This window comes from Melozone crissalis, unplaced genomic scaffold, assembly GCF_028551555.1.
Source record: "Melozone crissalis strain CALT ecotype California unplaced genomic scaffold, PUWL_Pcris_2 ptg000023l_1, whole genome shotgun sequence".
In the NCBI taxonomy this organism is placed as follows: domain Eukaryota; kingdom Metazoa; phylum Chordata; class Aves; order Passeriformes; family Passerellidae; genus Melozone; species Melozone crissalis.
The window spans coordinates 16,232,190-16,253,700 of record NW_026535801.1 but is presented as its reverse complement, the minus strand read 5'-3'; the positions used below and the strand labels follow the sequence as shown (position 1 = coordinate 16,253,700).

The window sequence follows — 21,511 nt, the reverse complement described above, 5'->3', positions numbered from 1 at the left end:
TGCATGCTGCAAGGTAATGACAAGCTGTGAAATCCTAAGACCTCAAATCTAGTTCTGTGTTCTTTTACAAACATGTAGGGGACAGAGTCGTGAGCACTCCGAGTGCCACCCACCGAGAAATGAGAAACAGGGTGGGGGAGATGTGAGGAGTGCAGAAACACAAGGGCAGCGCACTGAGCAGACCTGCCCTTGTTTGTTATCCTTGCTGAAACCCTGCCTTGCGAGGAAGGAGCTTTTATATAAACTGGTGATTAAAGGAAAGAGGTATCTAATTTGGGATTAAGAGAGTTGCTGAAGAATTTAATAGTAAAAACAGTTGCTAGAGCAGCTGTTTCAACACAGTTCAGACAATTGGCAGCCAAACTGCTTCCATTTCATAAGTAGGTGACATATTTAATTTCTCTTCACAGAAGTCTTAAATATATCAGGAGAAAATGCACAATTTTAGAGGGCTTTGTCCAAATGCCTTTGCTCACATTCACCGAAGGCTTTTTTGTTGCTATTCAAGTATGATGCTTTAGAAAGTCATGCTTTGGATGTGTTGATCCAGCTTGAGAACAGCCAGAAATTTACTACTAGAAGCTAGTTATGAGCCTGGTCCAGAACCACTGCAATCCGTTGATGTGTTCCTAATGATTGCAGTCAGTTTAGGATGAAATGCAACCACTGTTGAAGCATACTTTTTGATTTCTTTGCTGTCTGGGTCAATCTGGTAGTAATTTGACAAACTCTGATTAGGTTACTTGTTGTTTTCCCCCAGAATTCTGCCCACCAATGTTAGCAGTTTCTCTCCAGATTTTTGATATCCTAGCAAAAGAAATACATCTTTTCCTGCTCTATGTGTTCTTCTTCAGCCCATCCAATCTTATCACAAATATAAGTGAAATAAAAGTAGTCCTTAAAAATGAATGTGATTCAAGGTTGTTGAAGAATTGCAAACATTCAGATCTCTAGTGGTTATGGAACAGTCACTTTGTTAAGAGCAAGCACAGAGCTAAAACTCCTATTCTACCCTGTTAGAGAAGATTAATTCCTGCTTTCTTAAGAATCTTTACCCTCATTTCCAGGCTTGGAAAAGATTGCATTGTTCTAGCATTTAATAGTTATGTAAATTAGCACTGATTTTGTCATTTAGCACCTGTGCAAAATTTTTTGCTGGAACAGTTCTTTCAAATATGGCATAAACAAAGCATAAGATGCACAGTGATACTGTTCTTTTGTGGATGCTTATTTGGAAAAATATGCATGAGCTATTGAGCATGTCATGGATATGCAAAGCTTTGTAGGCGTGTGGTTGGTCTTAAATAACACATAGGCCACTAGTCAGACTTTCAGCAAGCTTTATTTTGAAAATATATTAAATACCATCATGCATATGCTAAAAACTTTACCACATCTTTAGGGTAATGGTAATGTTTTTACTCAAAATCTTTGTCTGCCGAACATAACTTAGGCTGGATATAGAGATATTGACACAACTTCTGCTGGCTTCTGCCTGGTATTGCTGTGGCCTCCGCTGCTTCTGTCCTCTGTTCTGTGTGAGCAGATGGGATCCTGCAGCTGTTTGAATAAATATTAGTTTTAAAGAATTATGCTGCTCTGATTAACCATTCAATGAGGGGGGAAATGGCAGGGAAGAGAGCACCTAAGGAATCTCTCTACTTCAGGCCTCTTGCCCAAAAGCATTCATTTAGATGTTTGAGCAGTGATGAGGTGAGGAGTTATATAAACGGGAAGCCGTTCCTCAAATCATTATCTTCTCTCTGCATAGAGTGTAATTGATAGCTTATGTGCTTGCAACAGCTGAAAAAATAGAGCAGAACATGCAAACACATCTACTGTATAACATACGTGGGAAGCAAGTGGAGGAGAGTGTTAACTGTAATAGAAAGTGAATTATCTGCCATTTTTGTTCCACCCCAGATGTAATTCAGCAAGGAGATTGGATCTGTGCACTAGATAGTCTGAGTCCGTGCCTTGGAAATTGGCAGTCAGAGTTCCATCCAAAGGGCAGGAAATGTGTGAACAAAACCCAGCCCAGATTATCAAGCAAAACCCCAAGCCCACAGGGGTCCTTGGATATTGAGTAGCTGGCACTTTCCTTCATTTAAAGTAGAAAAATAGCTCTTGTTTTACAGGTGAGGGGAGCTGCTTTGAGAGCAGTCTGTCATAGATCATGGCAAAATCTGGCAAGAAAAACCAATCTCAGGATGATTTCACAGTGAAAATTCATTTGACTGGATTCTTGCTTGGATCTAGGGGCTAGTTAGTGCACTGCTGTATATATACCCATGTGTCTCCAGGTTTTGGACCCTCATTTAGCATTTTGCTATGAGTTTTGGTTCAATCTGAGATCCTATGCTTTAAAGAAAAGGTATGTTTGTTTACTGAGAACTGACTTGTCTTCAGTATAGAAAGAATGTATTTTTACAAGCATGGTATGGCCACAGTTTCTTCCCTTGTTTTGCTTTCTTAAGGAGATAATAGTGATACACTCTTGAACTGAACTCAACCAGCCAACACAATAGCTGGGACAAAGCATGTAGGAAAAAGGATGCTAACAGTGCTTCCTCCAAAGATGCTCAGACAGCAAACACACTTTACAGCTGTACATTCAGCGATTAAAGATTTCCAGAATCAGTTAAAAGCTTTGAGGGTCCCAGTAGCCGTGCTCAGAAAACCCATGTGGCTTCTCTGTGTGTAGACTTCTGGTAGTCTTCTAATTAGCTTTGTAGAGGTCTCTGAAGGCATCTGGGTTTCTCACTGACTCGGGAATTAGGCTGAATTTAGGCTGCCTGAACATGCCAGTGCTGGGTTTGAGCATTTTTGAGTGTTTCTGTGTGGATCTCCTCACCCCTCTGGAATGGCAAGAGGGAGCAGCGTGGTGGGATGGGCTGTGCTGTGGTACTGACTGCACCACACTTTGTGGCAGAAAGCACAGAGCAGATCGGTTTAAAACAAAAGGGAATTAAAAAAAAAAAAAGAAAGGCAAATTCAATTAGTCATTTGAAATTGAGTTGGGGTTTACAACTTGAATTTTTAGGCCCAGATCCATCAGAGCACTTAAGCACCTGCTTTACCTTGAATACAATTTGCTTTTCAATAGCAGTTATTTGCTATCAGAGAGCTCCAGGAAACCTGGGCTTAAATGGACATTGTAAAGGATGAAGGAAGGATGGCAGACAGGCCATCTTGGAGAAATTCCTCTTTTTCACTCCCTACACCTTATGTGGTTTAAATAATGCCTCCTTAATGCAATGCTTTGTGTTACCTACTCTGTAAATAATGTCAGGAAAGGTTATTTAATGATAATTTGACTTTTTCTTTGAAAAGACTTGTTACTAATCTTAACGTGAAATCTCTTTAGTATTATTGAGGGGAATAACAACCTAATGTCATTTTGGTTTGATTTCTTTGTATGAGGGGGTGGCAACTCTCCCTTGTCTCTCCTCACCAAACATCAGAAGCAAGATCTGTTACTGAGAGATTGCTGCAGTGGTACTTGGTCTTACAGAGATTTCATCAGAAACATTTCATTTTTAATGAACAATGGAAAATGTTCAGCTGTCCATTATTACACTTCTTTGTACACAGTCTAAAAATATAAATGGAAATTATAATTACATCTGTAATTCTGGGTCCCAGCTGAAATCGCTTTAATCTCAATGTGAGGGAGAAAAAAATCAATACAGAACCCTTAACCCTGGTCTTTTCCTCCTTAGATATTTCATTTTCAGTTGTGCTAGTTTATACCACAAGTTTTATAAGTTTTTCAAGGAACTTTAGTATACAGAGACGATTTCGCATCCTCAAAATGGCATTGGTACTTTGTGCTTTTCTGATTTAGAAATTGTAATGATGTTCTTGAGAAATGGATTATATTGTAGCTGCTTGATATAATATGATGTTTATCTCTTTTACTTTTTGTTCATTAAAAAGCAGGGCCTTTGAAATGTTGCAAAGTTCTTTTAAAGAAAATCCTATTTTACTGGCAGCAGAATTACACATTTTTTTTCTTTCTTTTTTTTTTTTTCCCAAGAGGAATCCAAGTCAGCATTAAAGATTTAACATTGGGATTTGGAAAAGACATCTTTCTCAACTCACCACAGGCTCTCTCTACTCCATTGTACTTTTTTCCTATAGGCTTCAAATAGTAGGTCTGTCAAGGTTAAATATGATCATGTTTGGGGTTTTTTAATATCAACATCTGCAAGTACAGAAATGTCATCAAGTGTTTTGTGTTTCTGAAACCTGCACCTTTCTGCAAACCCAAGCTGAGACCAACAGTTGCTTTTGTTTGAGTTAACATCTGAGGAGGAAGGGTGAGGTTCTTTTATGCTCTAAGACCTTTGCAAACTATTAATTGTCCACGAATTGCAGCTTCCTCTGAAACATCTGGTTCTGGTAATAGTCCAGACATGATGCTGCAGATTAGGGTACGCTCTGCTACATTGCCCCAGTTGCCACACTGTTAATGATCATGGATCTAACATCCACAGAGCAGAGGTGTGCTGTTCATCTTGGCAGAATATCTTCTTTCTTTGTAATTGCATGTATGTACCATTTTCTAGATCATGGGCACTCAAAAAGTAAAACATAAATTAGCAGCATTCTGGTCAGGCCTTTCTCTGAATACCTGAAAGACACAACTGTAAAGGAATGTTTCCACTTGAAGTGAGGCATTTCAGCAACCTACGTTTAGTACCCGAGGTACAATTTATTTGCTGTCTAAGGCTGTCAAGCCTTAACTTCCTGATTTCATTCCAGGATACAGATGTTTCATTCTCTCCCTGCCCTTTCCTCCCCTTGCAGATACCATTCTATACAAAAGCCCAATCCAAAGATCATTGAAATGCTTCCATTGACATCCAGAGGCTTTGGCTGGGGCTGGACGAGTCTGGGGCACAAAGTTCTTCGCTGCATCGAAGTTATTCCTTCTCAGTCTGGTATCCAGGCAAAGCACAGATGTTTTTCCATCTTTACTTCCCCCTGCAAAGTATCTTGATGGGCTTTTTATGAGCTTGCCACTTCAAGTCTATCACACTACACAATCTGAAAATACTTGGAGAGATATTATAGTAGTGACCTTTATTGTTCATTAGTGAATCAGCAGCCTAGCTTACTGTGGCTTTAAATGAGCTATATAAATTGGTTGTTATTTTCAATGATGATTCCCTTGATTTGAACATACTAGAGCACAGATAATTGATTGATTCATTATGTAAAAGATTGTTTCAAGTTAGAGGGTGGTTTTATTTAATTTTTTTTCTCCCAGCCAAATTGAGATGTGCTGTCTAGAATCTTGGCCAGGTTCTTACCAGGTTCATATCCGGAAGCACTCTTGCTTCTCTGTTTCTCAGTGATGGCACACAGCAGTCTTCCTGGGTGGGTGGGGATGCCTCTTTGATTGTGGTGCTGTTCCTTGTAATGTCAGCTGAAGCTGCTGCCAGCATAGAGTCCTGCACGTAAGACTTTGTTGCAGATGTGTCCTTTCAAAATAAATTGAAGTCCATACCAGGTAGTGCTGTCCAAAACCTCTCTCTGTCTCAATGCTGGCTTGCCTCTACCCTGTATTCTAAGTGCTATGCTGTCACCTCTCTCAGGTATCACTAATTCCCAGCTATTGACATTCCTTTGCCAAGGATGCAGTGTTTTGGTGTGTCTTTAAAGCGTTTTTTTTTCTTTCTTCAGCTGTGTGCTCCTCTTTCAACTTCAGGAACCTGATGTCTCCTGTTCTAGATACATAACTAAGCTGATAGAACTGTTACAACAGCCTGTACTTGCTTTCTCTAAAAGGTTGTTTTGCTCTAAGATCTTTGCTGTTGCAAATTTTATCTTGTTGTCTGTCATGCAGCACAGTGTGCAGATGGCACGGAAGTTTGTTTAGAAGCTACACATCTCGTTTATTTGAAGTGTTGGGGAGGATGCATGTAGATCAGGGACATTGGTGAATACACCAGTTCCCAAAGAGCAAAGGATGCTGCATGCCCAGGGACCATACACATAAATCCTGCTGTGGGTGCATGGTGCTGCCCCAGGCCAGGAATGCATGGAAGAAAATCACACAAATCTGATGATGTCTCATGTCATTTGGGACACCTGGCTGGCACTGCCAGGGCTGGCGCTGCTGGCAAGGAAAGTGAAGAAGAGAGCAGTAGCCAGGCCAGGAGAGGATAGTGGTAAAAAATGTGATGGGTTCTAGGAATCCAAGCCTAGTCCTTGCTGAAGGAGGCAGAGAGGACAGTGGAGGTTGTGGCATCTTGTGCTGTTGTCCTGTACACCCACCTCCATCTTGTGGTCTAACGCAATGACCTCTGACTTCCAGATTTGCTTAAGGAAACAATGTCCAGCAAATTAAATAGGGAAGAGCTGAGCTCAGATGTGTATGAAAGTCAGCAGTTATGTTGTTTTCATGTGGGAATGGAACATATTTGTGTATATCTATTGCTATTAGAGCTAATACCATATACATGAGTAAAAACTCCACCTGTGCCCATAAAGCAGTTGGAAGCTGTATTTTGCATTTCCTCCATACTCAGTGGTTCAGGTCTCAAAGCAACCTCACAGTGATGTACTTGGCAGTGGTGCCATGTGTGCGTGTCTCTTTCAAGCACAGCTGTTCTACAGGACATCTTGAGGGGGTGCTTGCAGATTCTCGTCTGTGTCTCACTTCTCCAGAATCTGCTTCTGCTCCCAGGATCTGGCTCGCCAAACCCTCCTCATCAACTCCTGAGCAAGTCAACAGCCTGTCCCAGGCTGCTGCCTAAGAGAATGGCAGGGCTTTGTAAATAAAGGAAACAATTGAATGATAAGTTCACACTTCAGCACGCTGCTTAACAACCTGATAACAGTTAATTACATACAGTATTTTTAAATGCGGCAACAGGGAGATAACTCGTGCATAGGTGGAGCACAGGCCCTTGGGCCTCACGACCGGAGTTTAACCTCTTACTGCCCATGCCCCTAAAGAGACTAGTGGCTGCAGCTCCGAATGTCACCAGTTCTGAACTTCTACTGGCCAGCAGTGACGCAGGGTCATGCACGTGAAGTGTCCTCAGCTGCAGGTGGGGGCAGGGGGAAGCTCTGCTCAGTCCCAAATCTCGTGGGTCCTGCTTTGAGAGCAGCCTGTGAGCTGACGGGCAGAAAAGGTGGAGCAGGTAGAGCGGGGCCAGCCGGGAGTTGCTGCTGCTGGTGTAAGTGCAGGAGCTCTGCAGGAAGGAGCCAGCACAAACACAGCTGGGATGGGCGCTGGGGCCGGCTGCGAGTCACAGCAGCTGCGCTCAGCGCTACCGCTCCCTGGGCTCCGGGTGGGACGTTTCCGTCTGTCCCAGCCCCGTGAGATTGAGGGTCTGACCCTTGTTATTTAAAGCACAACTTCAGGACATCTGCTGTCAGAGCACCCGCAAAGTTTGTGGCTTAATGCAAGTCTAATTAACTGATTTGCCTATCCAAATCTGGAGATTTACACACTTCTGTAGAGGCAGCTGTAAAGTTATAACTTCAGCTGTTTATCATGCCCTGAGCCTTTAAATCTCAATTATGAAAGGTGGTGTTTAATGGCTAGCTGGAAAATGGGTGGTTACCAGAGTGTTAATGGAGTGCGGCAAGCCAGGAAATGTATAATCTAATGCCTGTATAGAAATGAAAGGTTCTAACAAAAGAAAATATTGGGGGAGGATGTACTTACAGGCTGTTTGTGCTATTTAGGAGAAAATCAGTACATGAGCAGTAGGGAAACAATGGGGACTGAAATACTGCCTGAAGAAAGAAATAAGAGCTGCTTGTTTTTAAGGTACCTCTTGCTCCCTCCCCCAAACAGCCATCCTTCTTCTCTGGGTCTTGAGCTTTGCCTTTGTTACAAAAGGAAAAAAAAAAAAAAAAAGAATGATTTGTCACAGTGAGTTTTACAGAATGTCTGGACCAGAAAGAAACATTGAAGGAAAAAATAACCAGCTACGTATTCCTTTTTTACTGAAGCATGGTTTTACTACCCAGTTTGTGCCATTGGAGGCAGAATTGACAGCCATACTTCATCATGGCAATGGGAGAAAGTGCTGCAAGGAGTGCTTTAATTTAAATGAGAAATGCTCTAAGAGGAAAAAAAAAAGCCTAAAAGCTTGGTAATAACATTAATAACCACTTCTTACAGGTTTTTACTAGCCCACTAAAGATCAGACAGCATGTTAAGGTCCCAGTGGCTGAATAGTAAAGACCTGGGCCCAGGTTATTATTACTTAGGAAGATTCTTTTAATGATTTCTGTTATTAGTTGAAAATCATTTGAATAGTTCAGCTGAATGGTCACCATGCTTTAAATTCATTTCGAATGAAAAATGAGAACAGGGTAGAATTTGGGTTTATGCATTTCTGAAAGCACTCCACAAAACCAGCGTGGATAGCAGTTGTGCTCTGAATGGGCAGGCAAAGGGCAGAGGTTTCCCTGCTGGGGAGGAGCTCTTCTGGACTGTGATCAATTCCTTCTGAAAAGCAATTTTGACTATGGCAACAGAATTTCTTTTAAATCAAATTAAAAGCTCCTAAATCACCACAGACTCCGTAATTTCTACTCAGATAGCCTTCAAAAAAGCAGAGACCTCCAGTAGGGGTTGGGATGAGGCAAAGGGGTCTGGGTGGTATTTCTGCCTTTTGTGCTGCTGCTGCACTGAAGCTGAAGTGTTGGGGTCTCACCTCTGCATCCCACTCCCCTCTCCCAGACTGCCTGCTCTTGAGGAAGGCAGCTGCCTGTTCTCAGGGCAGGGGGAGCAGGGTCCCCCTGTCTGTTGGGAGTTGCTACACAGTAAGACAGGGCAAGTGTTACCATAGCACAGCTTTCACTTCAGCATCTTGCTCCAGTAGTGGCAGTACTTTTTTTGTATTCATTTGAATTTGCATTTAAATGCAAAATTCAACCGAGAAGCCTAAACAGTTGCTTCTCTTGCTGGCTTAAGAAGCATATGTCCTTTAAAAAGAAGTTTTCTCCCCTCCAACGTAACTTGGTTAGCATCTTCTCAGAAATGTGACTCAGAAGACCAAAGGCCAAGAACTCTTTTAGTCTATAGGAAGAGCTTTTGGTCCCCACTGATCTGCAAAACAAAAGACCAAAGGGACCTTGAAATCTCAGCCAGGTCTCTCCCCAGCGGAGCATGGGGGTTCCTGAGCAACAAGCATGACTGCTTAGCATTGAGAGTGGGTTACCAGTGCCCAGAGGTTAATGACTCACACGGCATTATGTTGTGCTGAATAATGAGGAACATCTGAAATGACACATGTTGTAATGACTCGCTACTTAAAGTACCAATCTACTTAAGATCCCTTTAAGCTTGAGGAGATCACAGAATAGCAATGTCTTGTTCAATAGGTGCTACTTTATTTTATGCCTTCTGGTAGAAGAGATGTACCATGCCTGAGAGCATATGAACAAAACAAGTGAGGAATTGAGTAGGAAGGATTATTGCACTGGTTGTTGTGAATGCTTTTTAGGCATTTATAGAGCACCAGCTAGCACATTTCAAGTTTTGTTTTTGTTGATTTCAGGGTTTTAATCCTGGTTGTCACAGTTCCTATATTTGTAGGTTGGATTTAGGGAAGGAGAGCAAGGGGAGCTTTGCCTGCAGGATGAGATTATCAGAAACTGGTCTGAGATTTGCTGTGGAAACTAAACTAATGCTGGAGCAAAGCAGCAACGCTGTCTTATGGTTTGGTTGCTGATGGGAGGGAGTTTAATTTAATGGTACTCTAAATTCTGATGTTAACTAATCTGTGACATAGTTTGCTCCATTAGGGATTGAGAACAATCTATTTTCTGGCAGACAAAATAAGTTGTTCGTGCTGTCATAAGAAGTCATACCTAATCTTACAGAAAAGTTTTAGACCTGTCAGACACTGCTTGCCTGTCTTACTGTTGTTTCTGCAGTCTGCTCTCCTGCATGGAAAGCTGGTACATGACTAAATTGTACACTTGGTCTTAGATGTAAAAGCAAGCGTGACACCTGAATATCTCCAATTGCTAAAAATGGCCCAGGGAGCAGCTGGGGCCCAACACCTCTGTGGTGTGGCCCTCTGCAAACAATAAAGGACTCAGTTCTCCAGTTGCTTTAAGGCTGAACTTCAACTAGAGAAATATAAACACTTCTCTGCACTTACCTGCTGGGATTGTGGTGCTTTAACTGTTTGTTTCTAAATATTTTAAGCTGTAATATTGAAGAGAGAGAGAAACTGTGCAGATAAATTCTTATATTTGGGCCAGTTAGCACCACTTTAGACTTTGCAAAAGTGTATGCAAGACAGGAGAATCAGGCCTGCCTGCATTGCATCTGGAATGTATTGCTCGAATTTCAAACTTATTTGGACTCGTCCTTCTCCAAACCAAAACCAAATAGGAATTCTTTAAAAAGGGAAGAGAGATTCTTCCACTATTACACCCCCCATTCACACACACACCCCCACCACCTTGAAATGCAGGTCATTAAAAGATCATTATTTTTATGGGTCTGCAAAGCCTGTAGAAGTCAGGGCTGTGTAATATACATTGCAGAGTGTTCTGCTAATCCAGTCCGACCGCAGTCGTGCCTGGCCCAGGGAAGAGGGTCTGGTAACTGGAAACCTGACACTGAAGGAATTCCAAACACAGTCCTCAAACTAAAAACAGCTCTCTCTGCATGGCATGTGCTACATGAGAGCCAGGGATTGTATTCGTTTATGTTATCTGATTTTTCAGCCTTGTATTGTTGATAAAAGAACAGGAGAAGGAAGCACCTCCACCAGCTCAGCCCATAAATAAAGTGTGTATGGTGTGGTAGAGGTTAGTATGACATTGCAAGACATCTGCCTTCTTCTGTGGGGTACAAGCCTCTCTCACAGACAGCAGCCACAGAGCACTTCCTTGTGCTGCAGATTCTTCCCAGCACTAAGATACCAAATTTGATTCCCAGTGAATTTTAAATGCAAACCCTCTATTTGGCTGTGGGGAGTATTGATCTGAAAGGGCAAAGAATATTTATTATAGGATTATCTCACCTATTAAGATACAGAGACCCACCTTAATGCATCTCAGTGATTTCTTTGAAATCTGCAGTGATTTGAAATTTCATTAATTTATTTATGTTATATGCATGTTGAATATTAAGCAACAGGAGTTCTTAGAGCCACTGACTACAAACAGCACTGCAGTATCTTTAATACTTTATCTGGAGAGATAGGCACTACGTGATCTTTTCAGTTAATTGTTTTTAGTGTTTGTTGAGAAGAGCTTTATAAAGACACAGTGTAATGTATTTGATACTTCAAGATTGTTTGTTTGCATAATTTAATTCTTACATCAGCTTCTCTTTTCTTCTTTAAAAGTAGTTCCTCCTGGCTGAGAACAAACATCACACAATCACACTGCATACAGTGGAGTTCTTCACTGAGAATTTGGACACAGATAGGATCTTGTTGCTTTCTCCTGTTCTTTAATCACAGCCTGGGCTGTCTGATGCCATCACCCAGAGTCTCTGTATGTCTTGCTTAGACATGAAAGAGACTGCAGCCAAATGTGGGCTTTCCATTTGCTACTTAGTCTGTGGCTGTCTTTGAAGTTTATTTCAAGAAGTACTCTCTAACAAAGTAAGAAGGCAGGTTTTCTTGTGAGATTATATCCCTTGCAAAATATTCCCTCAGCAGCAAGGAGGAGATAGTGATGTAAGAAGAGAGCATTCCCTTCCTTGCTTTTTACCAGGTACTAAGAGGGTGACCTCTGTGACTTTCCCTATAGAACAGAGGGAAGAAAAACCCTTTGTCACAATGAAATCCAAACCCCCAACGTGATGGGGCACAGCACGAGCAGTTAGACCTTCATTTTGCTTTCCTTTCCTTTCAGATAGCCCAAGCACATGTCTCCAAGGATGTTAAAGGTGACCTGCAAATGGAGGTTATCAATGAAATGCAGTAAACCTGAAATGTAATTTTTTTTTTCTGATTAGGTTTTTGAAGCATCAGGTATTTATGCCAGTCTACTCTGTAAGATTTTCCACAGTTGAAGAATAGCTAAAACGGGGGTTAAAAAAAAAAGAGGAAACCTTCAGATACCTGTCACTAAATAGTATTTTGGGTAAAGGAAGTCTTTCCTAAGTGTTCCAAATCCTGTGGTTCAGTTTTAAATAAACTCAGAAGCTCTTAAAAATTCTGCAGTGAAGCTAGAAGATACCCAATTTTTTGTGCTTGGAAGGTAAATAAAGCAGAGAGAAAAACAAACCTGCTTTAGGCTTTACCTGTCATAGAGAAAATAACAACACATTAATTGAATATCAGTCACAAATTATCTGCTTTTCTTGGACAAGTCTACTTTGTGCTCCTAATGCTCAAAATGGATCACAGTTGTTAACTGGTGAATCATTTTAAAAGATAAACTGGTAGAGCTGCAAACCAGCATATGAAGTGAAACGTTCACAACTGCCTGTATGTGATGTGTAATTTCTCTGCAGGGGAAGGAGGATGAGACTTTACTTCCTCAAAGCAGAAGGGGAACCATTTTAAGGGACACCTTGCTCATGACATTTTTGAGAAGTGTTTTCTTTCTGCCCCACCAGTTTCAGTCCTTTGTGGAGCCTGGTGCTTCTCTCTCCCTTCATTCAATTGCTTCCTGCAGCAGCAGCCGCTGCTTTTAGCTAGACCCACATCCATAATGCACTTTCCAGTGGGACCCAGCAGGGCTGAACTATCAGCAAAACCAGGTTTTGAGCTCTGAGATCAGTTCCTTCCCAGGATGTTGTGTCAGCTTCCCTGCCTTCTGCCTGCCATTAATTGCACTGTATCCCCAGGTCAAACAAATGGCCAAAAATCTGGAAAACAGCTGACAGTCAGAGCAGCTCCTACTCAGCATGTCCTCTCAGAGGGCACGGTCCTGGCCTGGTCCTTTTGAGTGGCTGGACCTGCTTGACCCAATTTGTGGATTTTTGATCACTCCCCTGGGTCACTGATTTTCCACTTGAGATTATTGTTTTGACCCCCACACCATGGGTCACTGGGGAGGTGTGATATGGCCCTGTGAACTCTGAACTCATCAGAAGCCAACAAAAACAGTGCAGAGAGGAGAAGAATTTCATTAGGACCTCCTCAAAGGTGGTAGTGTCTGCTGAGGGAAAAGGTAGGAGTTGTTTTCCTTCTTGCAGAAACAAGCACAGCATCTACAAGGGACTGCCAAGTAGAAAGTGTTTGGTTTGTTTTGTTTTGGCAATTTCTTTAAGGATAAACAACAGCATGTACTTTTACACCGTGAGCTATCGAGTGAGAAGGGTGTTGGTTCAAAGGAGCTGTCCTCTTCCTGCTGGGAACTGCCCTCAGTGTCCCAGACTTACGGCTAATGGTGACATCATTTCTGCAGGCAGAGCTTGGTATTTGCAGTTGTTTCTTTTACCTTACTAAGAGTAACTTTCTGATGCTTAATTTGTCACACTTGAGGAGGGAAGGGCAGTTTTTTCCTGTTTTTTAAGACTGGTCAGTTAGAGGTTCATGGAGATTCTGTAGGCTGGTTGGTTGCACTTTGAGCAGCTCCCTGAGAATGAACTTCACCAGGCTTGGGTGGTAGGTGAGGAAGAATGAATCCTTGGGAAATAATTTGGCTTCAACATGCTGTGCTGGTCATAAAAGGGAAAAAAAGTGTTGTCATTGTAGCTTGTGTACCTGTGAGTGTAACACCCACTGGGATTGCTAGAGAAAGCGAGCTGGAGTGTGGAGCAGCCATGAGGATATCTTCTGTGAAATCTCCCTCAGTCATGCTGCCCAGAGTCAGCCTTTTCGACAGTTACCAGTGTTTCCCAAGGTTGTACTCAGGCAAAAATTCTGCTAATTGTTGGCTATATTACTGCTTGTATTATCCCCAAGGCTGCTAAAATAATTCACATACCCCTGTCTTCCTGGGGCTTTCCTAAAAGGTTCGTGTGAAGTGGATTCCTGTCAGGTCTCTGTGTACAACCTGTCATGACTCTGGGCAGGACACTCAAGAATTACACCTGCTATGGGTGTTTTTCCCTCAGAGAAAGGAAACTGGTGCTGACAGTGAACAACTTGGGGTTCTATCTTTTAAAGAAAGATTTTGCTCTTCCCACGTGTTGTTCAGCCACAGATGGTGTTAGCTGTAAGTGAAGCGGTGGTGGATTTAGTTTGCTAGGAGAGGGAACAGCAATGGAGATCTGATGGCATCAGCTCAGGCAGCCTGGGGCCATTTATCAGGTCTGGCACACTTTGATTGCCTAGGCACATCTTCACTTCACAGTCCTGGGCCAGAGCAGCCTGAGTGCACAACCCTCTGCACAGTCACAACTTCTGTGGCAGCAGTGTAACACTCATTCCTAAAACTGGGCTGGCTGAGTTTTCCTGGGAACAGCTCTTTTGGCTGGATGGCAAAGCACCCCTCTTTTCCTGCATCTTGCAGAACTCTGGTGTCAGTTGAGGCATGAGTTATGTACTGGAGGCTCAGTATGTCATGCTGGTGGCTCAGTCCCATTGTCAGCCATCATTTTGGTGCCAATTCATCCTGAATTTGTTTTTTAGAGTAGTACAATTTGCAGTTAAAACTCTGTCCAAAAGCTACCACTGGGTTTTCAGTGAATTCTGGGTCAGGTTCCAAGCTCAGTCCTTTTTTAATGTGATCCACAAGAGTTTCATTGATGATAGCTGCCGATGAGAACACCTTATAAAACCAATGTACAGGATTTTGAGCATGATCCTTATATTAAAAGGTGATGGGTGTAGGTTTGACATTTGTTCCTCTTGGTGTGCTGCTTGACACAAAGCAGTACCTACCATAGCAGAACCTTTTATGATTGTATTTGGAAGTACGTATTTGTGCACAGAGGCATTAAAGCTGAGTGTGATGGGACTGGCTAGTGAACAAGCCTTCATGCATGTGGAAAAAATCGTGGAGCAGCTCTTTGGGCTGCTCTGGAAATGAGGCTTTGTTGCAAGGTGTAGGTGTGTGAGCAGTGACGGTAATTGTCTCAGTACGTACGGTTAAGAGTGGTTTGGTATCTCAGAGAGTGGCTTCAGGCCCTTCAGCACTTTGTCTGGACTGTCTCACCAGGAGGTGGGGGGGAAGCTGGGAGTGCCTGTCTTTTATAATGTTCTGTTTTTAAAGCAGAAAGTCTCTGGGGAGCATAGGGTCCTAAAAGTCCAAGGCCTGGAATGCTTCCTTTTGCTCTTTCCATTTTAAACAGGAAACATTTGCACTAAGTTATTCCAGGAGGAGAATTGTAGGTTCATTTCAAGGCAGATAATGTTTGTTCATTGCCTATGTCCGTGATTTACCCCATGGGCTTAAACGAGTGCAGCAGAAAACCACATGTTTTGTTTTACTACATGTTAAACAAGTTCCAGCGGAGTCTGGGAGCCCAGGTTAAGAAAGAAGGAGCATGCTTGTAAAATCTCTGTGTGAACAAGAGAGTCATTGACAAATTTTGAACACCTGATCTGTTGTACCAGAATGATTACTTTTTTCATAATCTATGCAAAGAATATTTAAACAGTTGATGAGTTCAGTCCCAAAGACACAGAGCAGGTGTAATTGATCTATATAATTGATCAACTTCCAGCCCCTGTTTTGGGTCAAACCTCTGTCTTCTTCCCTAAGCTCTCATTTGGAGAGAAGCTTCCTGTGCAGTCAATGAGGGGTTTTGTCCAAAGTGCAAAGACATTTGCAGTCAGACTGGCAAAAACTCCTAATTAAATTGAACTTTTGAGGATGCTCTGGTGGCATGTCTGTGAGAACAATTATTTTTGCCATTTCAAAAGTATCACAAGTTAAGTTGTAATAGGAAAAAATATCAATGCTTCATTAGTGGAAATCATGAAATTAAGATGCAGAAGACTACAGAGAGGACTCCATGGCACATCCTCGGGGATGGCACATCCTCGGGGATGACACATTCACATGTTGCTTTTCACATGAACTAGGGTTTGTGAGATCCATACTGATGCAGACAAGTTACAGGGCTGTTGTAATATCAGGCCTTTTAGATCACAGATTTTTTGAAACCTCACTGGCAACTTGCCCATTAAACACAGGTATTGTAGCCTGACATCCCCAGTGTTCTTACCCAGTTTTTTCAACTACGGTGTTTGGAAAGTTTTACAGGCTGACATATTGGGAGAGAATAGTGGGAAATGGCCTGGAAAGCGTGAATATTTGTGCATGTAAAGCTTATGGGATTTGCAGACTTGCAGACCCAACTCATCTGTTTATCCTCAGGCTAGATAAGATTCAGTCAAATATGCATTGTTTAAAGGAGCTTTGTTTCCATTATGGCAAATGGATCACAGGAGACTGACTTTGGAAGCTGAAAGGCTCCAGTGCTCCCCCATTGTAAAAGGGCTGTGATGTGTACTGGACCCTTCCTCAAGTGTCCTGGACGTTACAGACTTTTGTAGCATGCAGGTGGGAAGTTTGTTATCCTTCAGAAGTTCTTTTCATTCATCAGGACTTGTTATGCTTGAGGTGGCATTTCCTCTCCCAAAGTAAACATAGATTGTATGTACAATAATGTATCACTGGGCTAGTAGACTGCCTTTTTATGTGCTGTATTATGTTTTTTTCTTCCTCAGGCGTGGACCTGCAGAGCCACTAGAATATTTAACAGGGCCACGAGTAACGTACAAAGAGAGAGATCTTCCCTACTACCACGGAGGACAGCCTGTTATCCACCCATCCAAGGGGAACTACATCCGTGTGCCGGACACAAGAATGGCAGAACTGAGGTACCCTCAGTATTACCCAGGCCAGCCCGTGGCAAACCAGCATAAAGGACCCCTCCGGCAGGACGTGCCACCCTCCCCTCCGCAGTCCCACCGAGCACCAGCTTACAGTGAAATGGTCCGACACCGTGGGACCAGTCCAGACCAGTACCAGTACAGGCAACAGGATCCCAGGCACAAGAACCCCATGACTGCAGCTGTATAGCCCTGCACTGGACTTGGGCACATCATCCTTGTAGACTTGTTCCTAAGCGTAGCTGCCTGTAAGAATGGCACACGAGACCTGGAGTCGTTCTTACTGAGCTGGGCTCAGCCTAGGTGCTTTCTAACAGGCGAACTAAAGCCACGTGAGGTACGATGTGTTTTGAGTATGCGAGGTACCAGACAGTTGAGTGTTTTTTAATTCCTTTTAAAAATAGAAAGTGGCTGCTGGGAATGAAACACAACACTTAATACACCTCAGGGCTATTTACTAAATCCAGTTACACCTTTACAGTACATAGCTGTCTGTGTGAGGGCAGCAGAGTCACCAGAGTTTACTTCAGAGTGCTGTTGTAGAGCCTTTTAAGTGAGAACACAGCATGCAGTACGGACTTCTTGCAGAGCTGGGCATCTTGTGTATCTAGTGTGTGATCATGACAAGGGACTGCCACAGAGATGGTGGCCACATTCCAGGCACGTCCTGACCAACAGCTCTGCTTTAAGGATGCTGCAGTTCCAGATTTGTGATCTGGCCTCTGTCTTCCTCTGTCTTTTTGGTGGTGGCAGCATTTATCTTGTAGCCTTCATTTTTTGCAGTCTGTGTATCAAGAGTCTTCTCTTATTGCACCTGCTGCAGTTGGAGTAGGGTAAAAAGCCTTATCCCCTGTGCTTGGGCAGGCTGTCAGAGGACAGGCATCCACCTGAGAACTGTGTCTGTAGACGGGGGAGTGTGTGCTTGTGAGTGTTGGTTAGTTATACAGTGTGCAGTCTTTAAATGTAAACCCTGGAGACCAGATCCTCAGCTGCTGTCAGGAAATGTCGCTTGAGGGGTTTCAGTGGAGCTGGCCTATAGGGAAGTGACCAGAGGGGTGACTATGGGCATGGACTCCATAATTCATACTAAGTTACTGTGTCAGGTGCTGCCTTGGCTCCATCAAGGCAGCCCATTCCTGGCCCACTCCAGGCGGTGTTGGAGCCAAGTGCCTGCCAGCAGCGTGCCTGTCCCAGCCAGCCCAGTGCCACCACAAGGCACCTGTTCCTGGGGGCTGCCTTCCATGCATGGGGGAAGCTCAGCCTTGGGCAGCACCGGGCCCGCTGTGCCAAGTGCCAAACTACTCGAGTTCCTGCAACCAGAGGCCATGAGGTCTGTGAGGAAAGGCGCTTTTCACAGTAAGGGGTGAGGGAAAAGACAAGGAAAGTAACAGGAAGGGCTTCAAGACCCTGGGGCCCAGGAGGAAGATGTGAGAAGAGTTGTTTGTAGCAAGTTATTTGCAGCTGTGCATAGGAAGAGAGAAGGTGTGGGTGGGGAGGGGGTGTCAGCAGCACAGCAGAGCCATGGTGGGGGGACAGGGTGCTGGGGTACATGCTCAGTCATTTGCCCCAAACAGCCTGGGTTTGCTCTGCAGCCAGAAATGTGTGTCCCCAGCCACAGGGACCTGTGCGACCTGACCCAGGAGGGCTCTGAGCATTTAGAGATCTGTCTCAAGGATTTTGTCAGGAGGAAACCATGCAGTATTGTGACCTAGAAATATGTTATTTCCAAGTGTCCTTAATTCCTCGACTTCTGCCTTTTGGAAGTGTCACTAAACCACTAGGCCTCCTTTCCTCATCAGGAAAAGACTGTGACCTGGCCAAGGATTAAGCATAAGGATTTCTTTGATGTCATTTTGACACATTTGGTATGCAACATATCAAATCACATAGATCACTTCCCAGGTGTTAAATACCATCAGGAGGGTTTCTGCTAGGAGTATGTCCTGCTAGCAGGTAATGGCCCTGATGAGAAGCAGCATTTAATCCCAGCCTACTTTCTTCTCCACTGATGGTGCTGGTTAGAGCCTGGCGTAACCCTCAGGCACAAGGAGCACTTGCAGCTGCCTGAGTGGCTGGCAGGCTCTAGTGCTTGCATTCCCATCAGCCTCCACCCACCACAGGCTGGGAAGCAGGAGAGAGGAGACAGCTTTCCATGGCAGAGGAGCACCTCCATGATTCACATAGAGGGCTGGACTCCCTGGGGCAGGGGCAGGCACAGCTCTAAATCCAGTCAGGAGGAAGCATTGGTGGGAGGGAGAGAGGAAGAGGAATGCAACTGATTATGAAGCAAGAGTCTTTGCTTCTTATTCCATTTCTTTCTGCTCTCTTCCCTAGTAATGTAGGAGGGAAAAACCTCTGGAGGGAGTGTTGGGTGTAAAGCTGGATGTCTCTCAGTACCTTCCATAAATAAGGCACATTCCCCAAGGAAACTGTGCCTGTCATGTACGTGCTCTGCACAGCCCTGTACTTCTCTCAGAAAGCTTTAGATGCTGTAGGATACTCAGCCAGGACTTGGCAGCCACAGGATAGCCGCTGGTGTTATAAAGGCCTGTTGAAATTGAAGCAAAAACAAATTAAAATACTTTCCTTTCCCTCCTTGAAATATAACCCCTGATACATTTGATCCAGCTGCAAAGAAACTAATGTTTGTGACAGTGGCTTTATCAAGCCAGGCCACAATTAAGAACAGCTCTGAATGTAAGCTACTGCCTTTGTAAATCACTCTCAACTAACCCTTCAAATGGCATCACAGCACAGTGAACAGAACTTATTTACAGTATTTCATGAGCCAGGGCCAAATAAAATCTGGATGGAAACAGCTCCTAGATTATTTATAGCCTTTGAGGGACCTGCCCAATGTCTCCTCGTAACCTGAATCTTTCCTTAAGAGCTCCCCATCATGGTATTGGCTCCACTCAGTTGAGGCAGACAAATCAAACAAACACCTTCTGAGCTGTTAATCTTACCTTACCCAACAGGTTATTAAATGATGCTTCTGCTCAGTAAGCAGAAATCACTAGAGAGCTTCTTCCAATCAAAAAAAAAAAAAAAAAGATGTAAGTATAATATATGGATGCATCCTACAGGTAAGGAGCTAAGGAGGAAAAACAGTGTGACCTAACTGGGGGAGCAAGACCAAAAAGTATTACAGAGCATCTCATCAGTCTCTGGTGCCATTGTTCTGGGAGGAAATTGCCATTTCCTGATTTAATATCTGGTAGAGGTACAGTATTTTCAAAAGTATAATGTGTAACTACAGTATATATAGTCAGCTTTTCTGCAGTATAAAATGTATGATTTTAGCACCATATTGTGGAAAAATATGTACCGTGCAGAATTCACGAGGTGCTACAACTGACGGTTGAAAATACACACTTGCAAAATCCAAAAGAGCCGTTAAGTAACAAGTTGTTCTTTTCCCATATGTCCATATGTTTGGGAAAATTATGAGTCTGAAATGCTCTTGACACGTAATTGCCTCGCACTCCCTCATCCAAAATGTGCCAGTCCAGCAGCAGAGTGCCTGACGTAGTGGGTGTGAAGGGAGAGTTGGATTTGCCACGGGAGCAGCCCTGAGTGTGTGTGTGTGAGCAGGCATCGAGACCGAGGGAGAGAGGCCCGCACTCACGTGAAGCTGAAGCTTTGATTTCCTGAGCTGGTGGCGTGCAGCCTGCATTTCTGGCTCTGGCACAGGGCCAACCAGGCCCAGCAGTTGAAAGATTAAGAGATAGAAAAAAGAGCCTGTGGATTTTCTGAGTGACCACCCACTAGTGAGCCATGATCTTGGCCTGTGAGCCGACTTTACCACTGTGATATATTGTGATGCAGAAGTCTCTAGGCGCCCCTCAAATGCGTAAAGAAACATCAACTGCCCTTTGTGGGGGAAACTAAGCATAGAGAAGAAAAAAAAAAGGCTCTTGCCTTGAAAAAGTGCATACAGTCCTGAATTCAAATTCACTCCAGCTTCCTGATCTAGAAATAGCTTCACATGCTGCCTAATTTTTTTACAGATGAATTGTGCTACCTCTTCCTCCCAGCCATCACAGATTTGTTTATCAGAGTCAGTGCTGTGAGTGAATCCTAGTGACTGCTCTGCCAGGGCCACATCGTGACACTGCTCTGAGCAGGGGCTGCTTTGCACTTTCAAAAGGCCCCACACCTGTGCTCCCCATCACAGTTGTCCTGCAGGGTCCTTAAGCCTTACATGCAAAATCAGAAGTGCTATTCACTATCTCTGCATAGGAAAGAAGGCTTTGGAAGACACTATTGTGTTACTGTGAGGGAGAGAGAGGTACTTGTGATCCTGACAATATCTGTATGTTTAAGTAAAACTGATTTAAAAATCATGTGTGATTGTTTTGGGGGAGAAATTCAACACGTAATTTGACAGGTTTTTTCTAGTACCACATCAGAGATTTTGATCTTTTGTTACATATGGCTATATAAATTTTACCTGGTTTATTTTGCATTAAAATAAAGGCTTTAAGACTATATATGATTATGTACTTGTATGTAGAGTTTTTCCCTTCTTTGTGTCTACAAAGTCATCCTCAGCCATGGATGTGATTTGATATTAGAGGATGATACATGATCAAGCTGGATTAGAATTGGTAAGATGACTTTTTTTAACAAAAAAACAAAACCACAGCAGCCATGTGCTGCTTTGTAGGGGAAAAAAGGCATCCCAGGGCTTAACTTGATTCTGTCTCAAATCTGCATTGTCTTCAGCTGTATTGCCTGAATCCTGATTCCATACCCCAGGATTGAGAGGA

General features: G+C 43.3%; 1 protein-coding gene across 2 annotated transcripts in view; it reads left to right on the top strand.

Annotated features, from left to right (window-relative positions):
* PARD3B (par-3 family cell polarity regulator beta) overlaps positions 1 to 21,214 on the top strand; it is a 391,422-nt gene extending 370,208 nt beyond the window's left edge. For both annotated transcript variants that reach the window (XM_054278140.1, XM_054278137.1), the window contains one exon: positions 16,575 to 21,214. In XM_054278140.1, the coding sequence (XP_054134115.1) occupies positions 16,575 to 16,929 (355 nt within the window). In that variant the 3' untranslated portion in view covers positions 16,930 to 21,214. The remainder of the gene's footprint in view (positions 1 to 16,574) is intronic.
* The last annotated feature ends 297 nt before the right edge of the window (positions 21,215 to 21,511 follow it).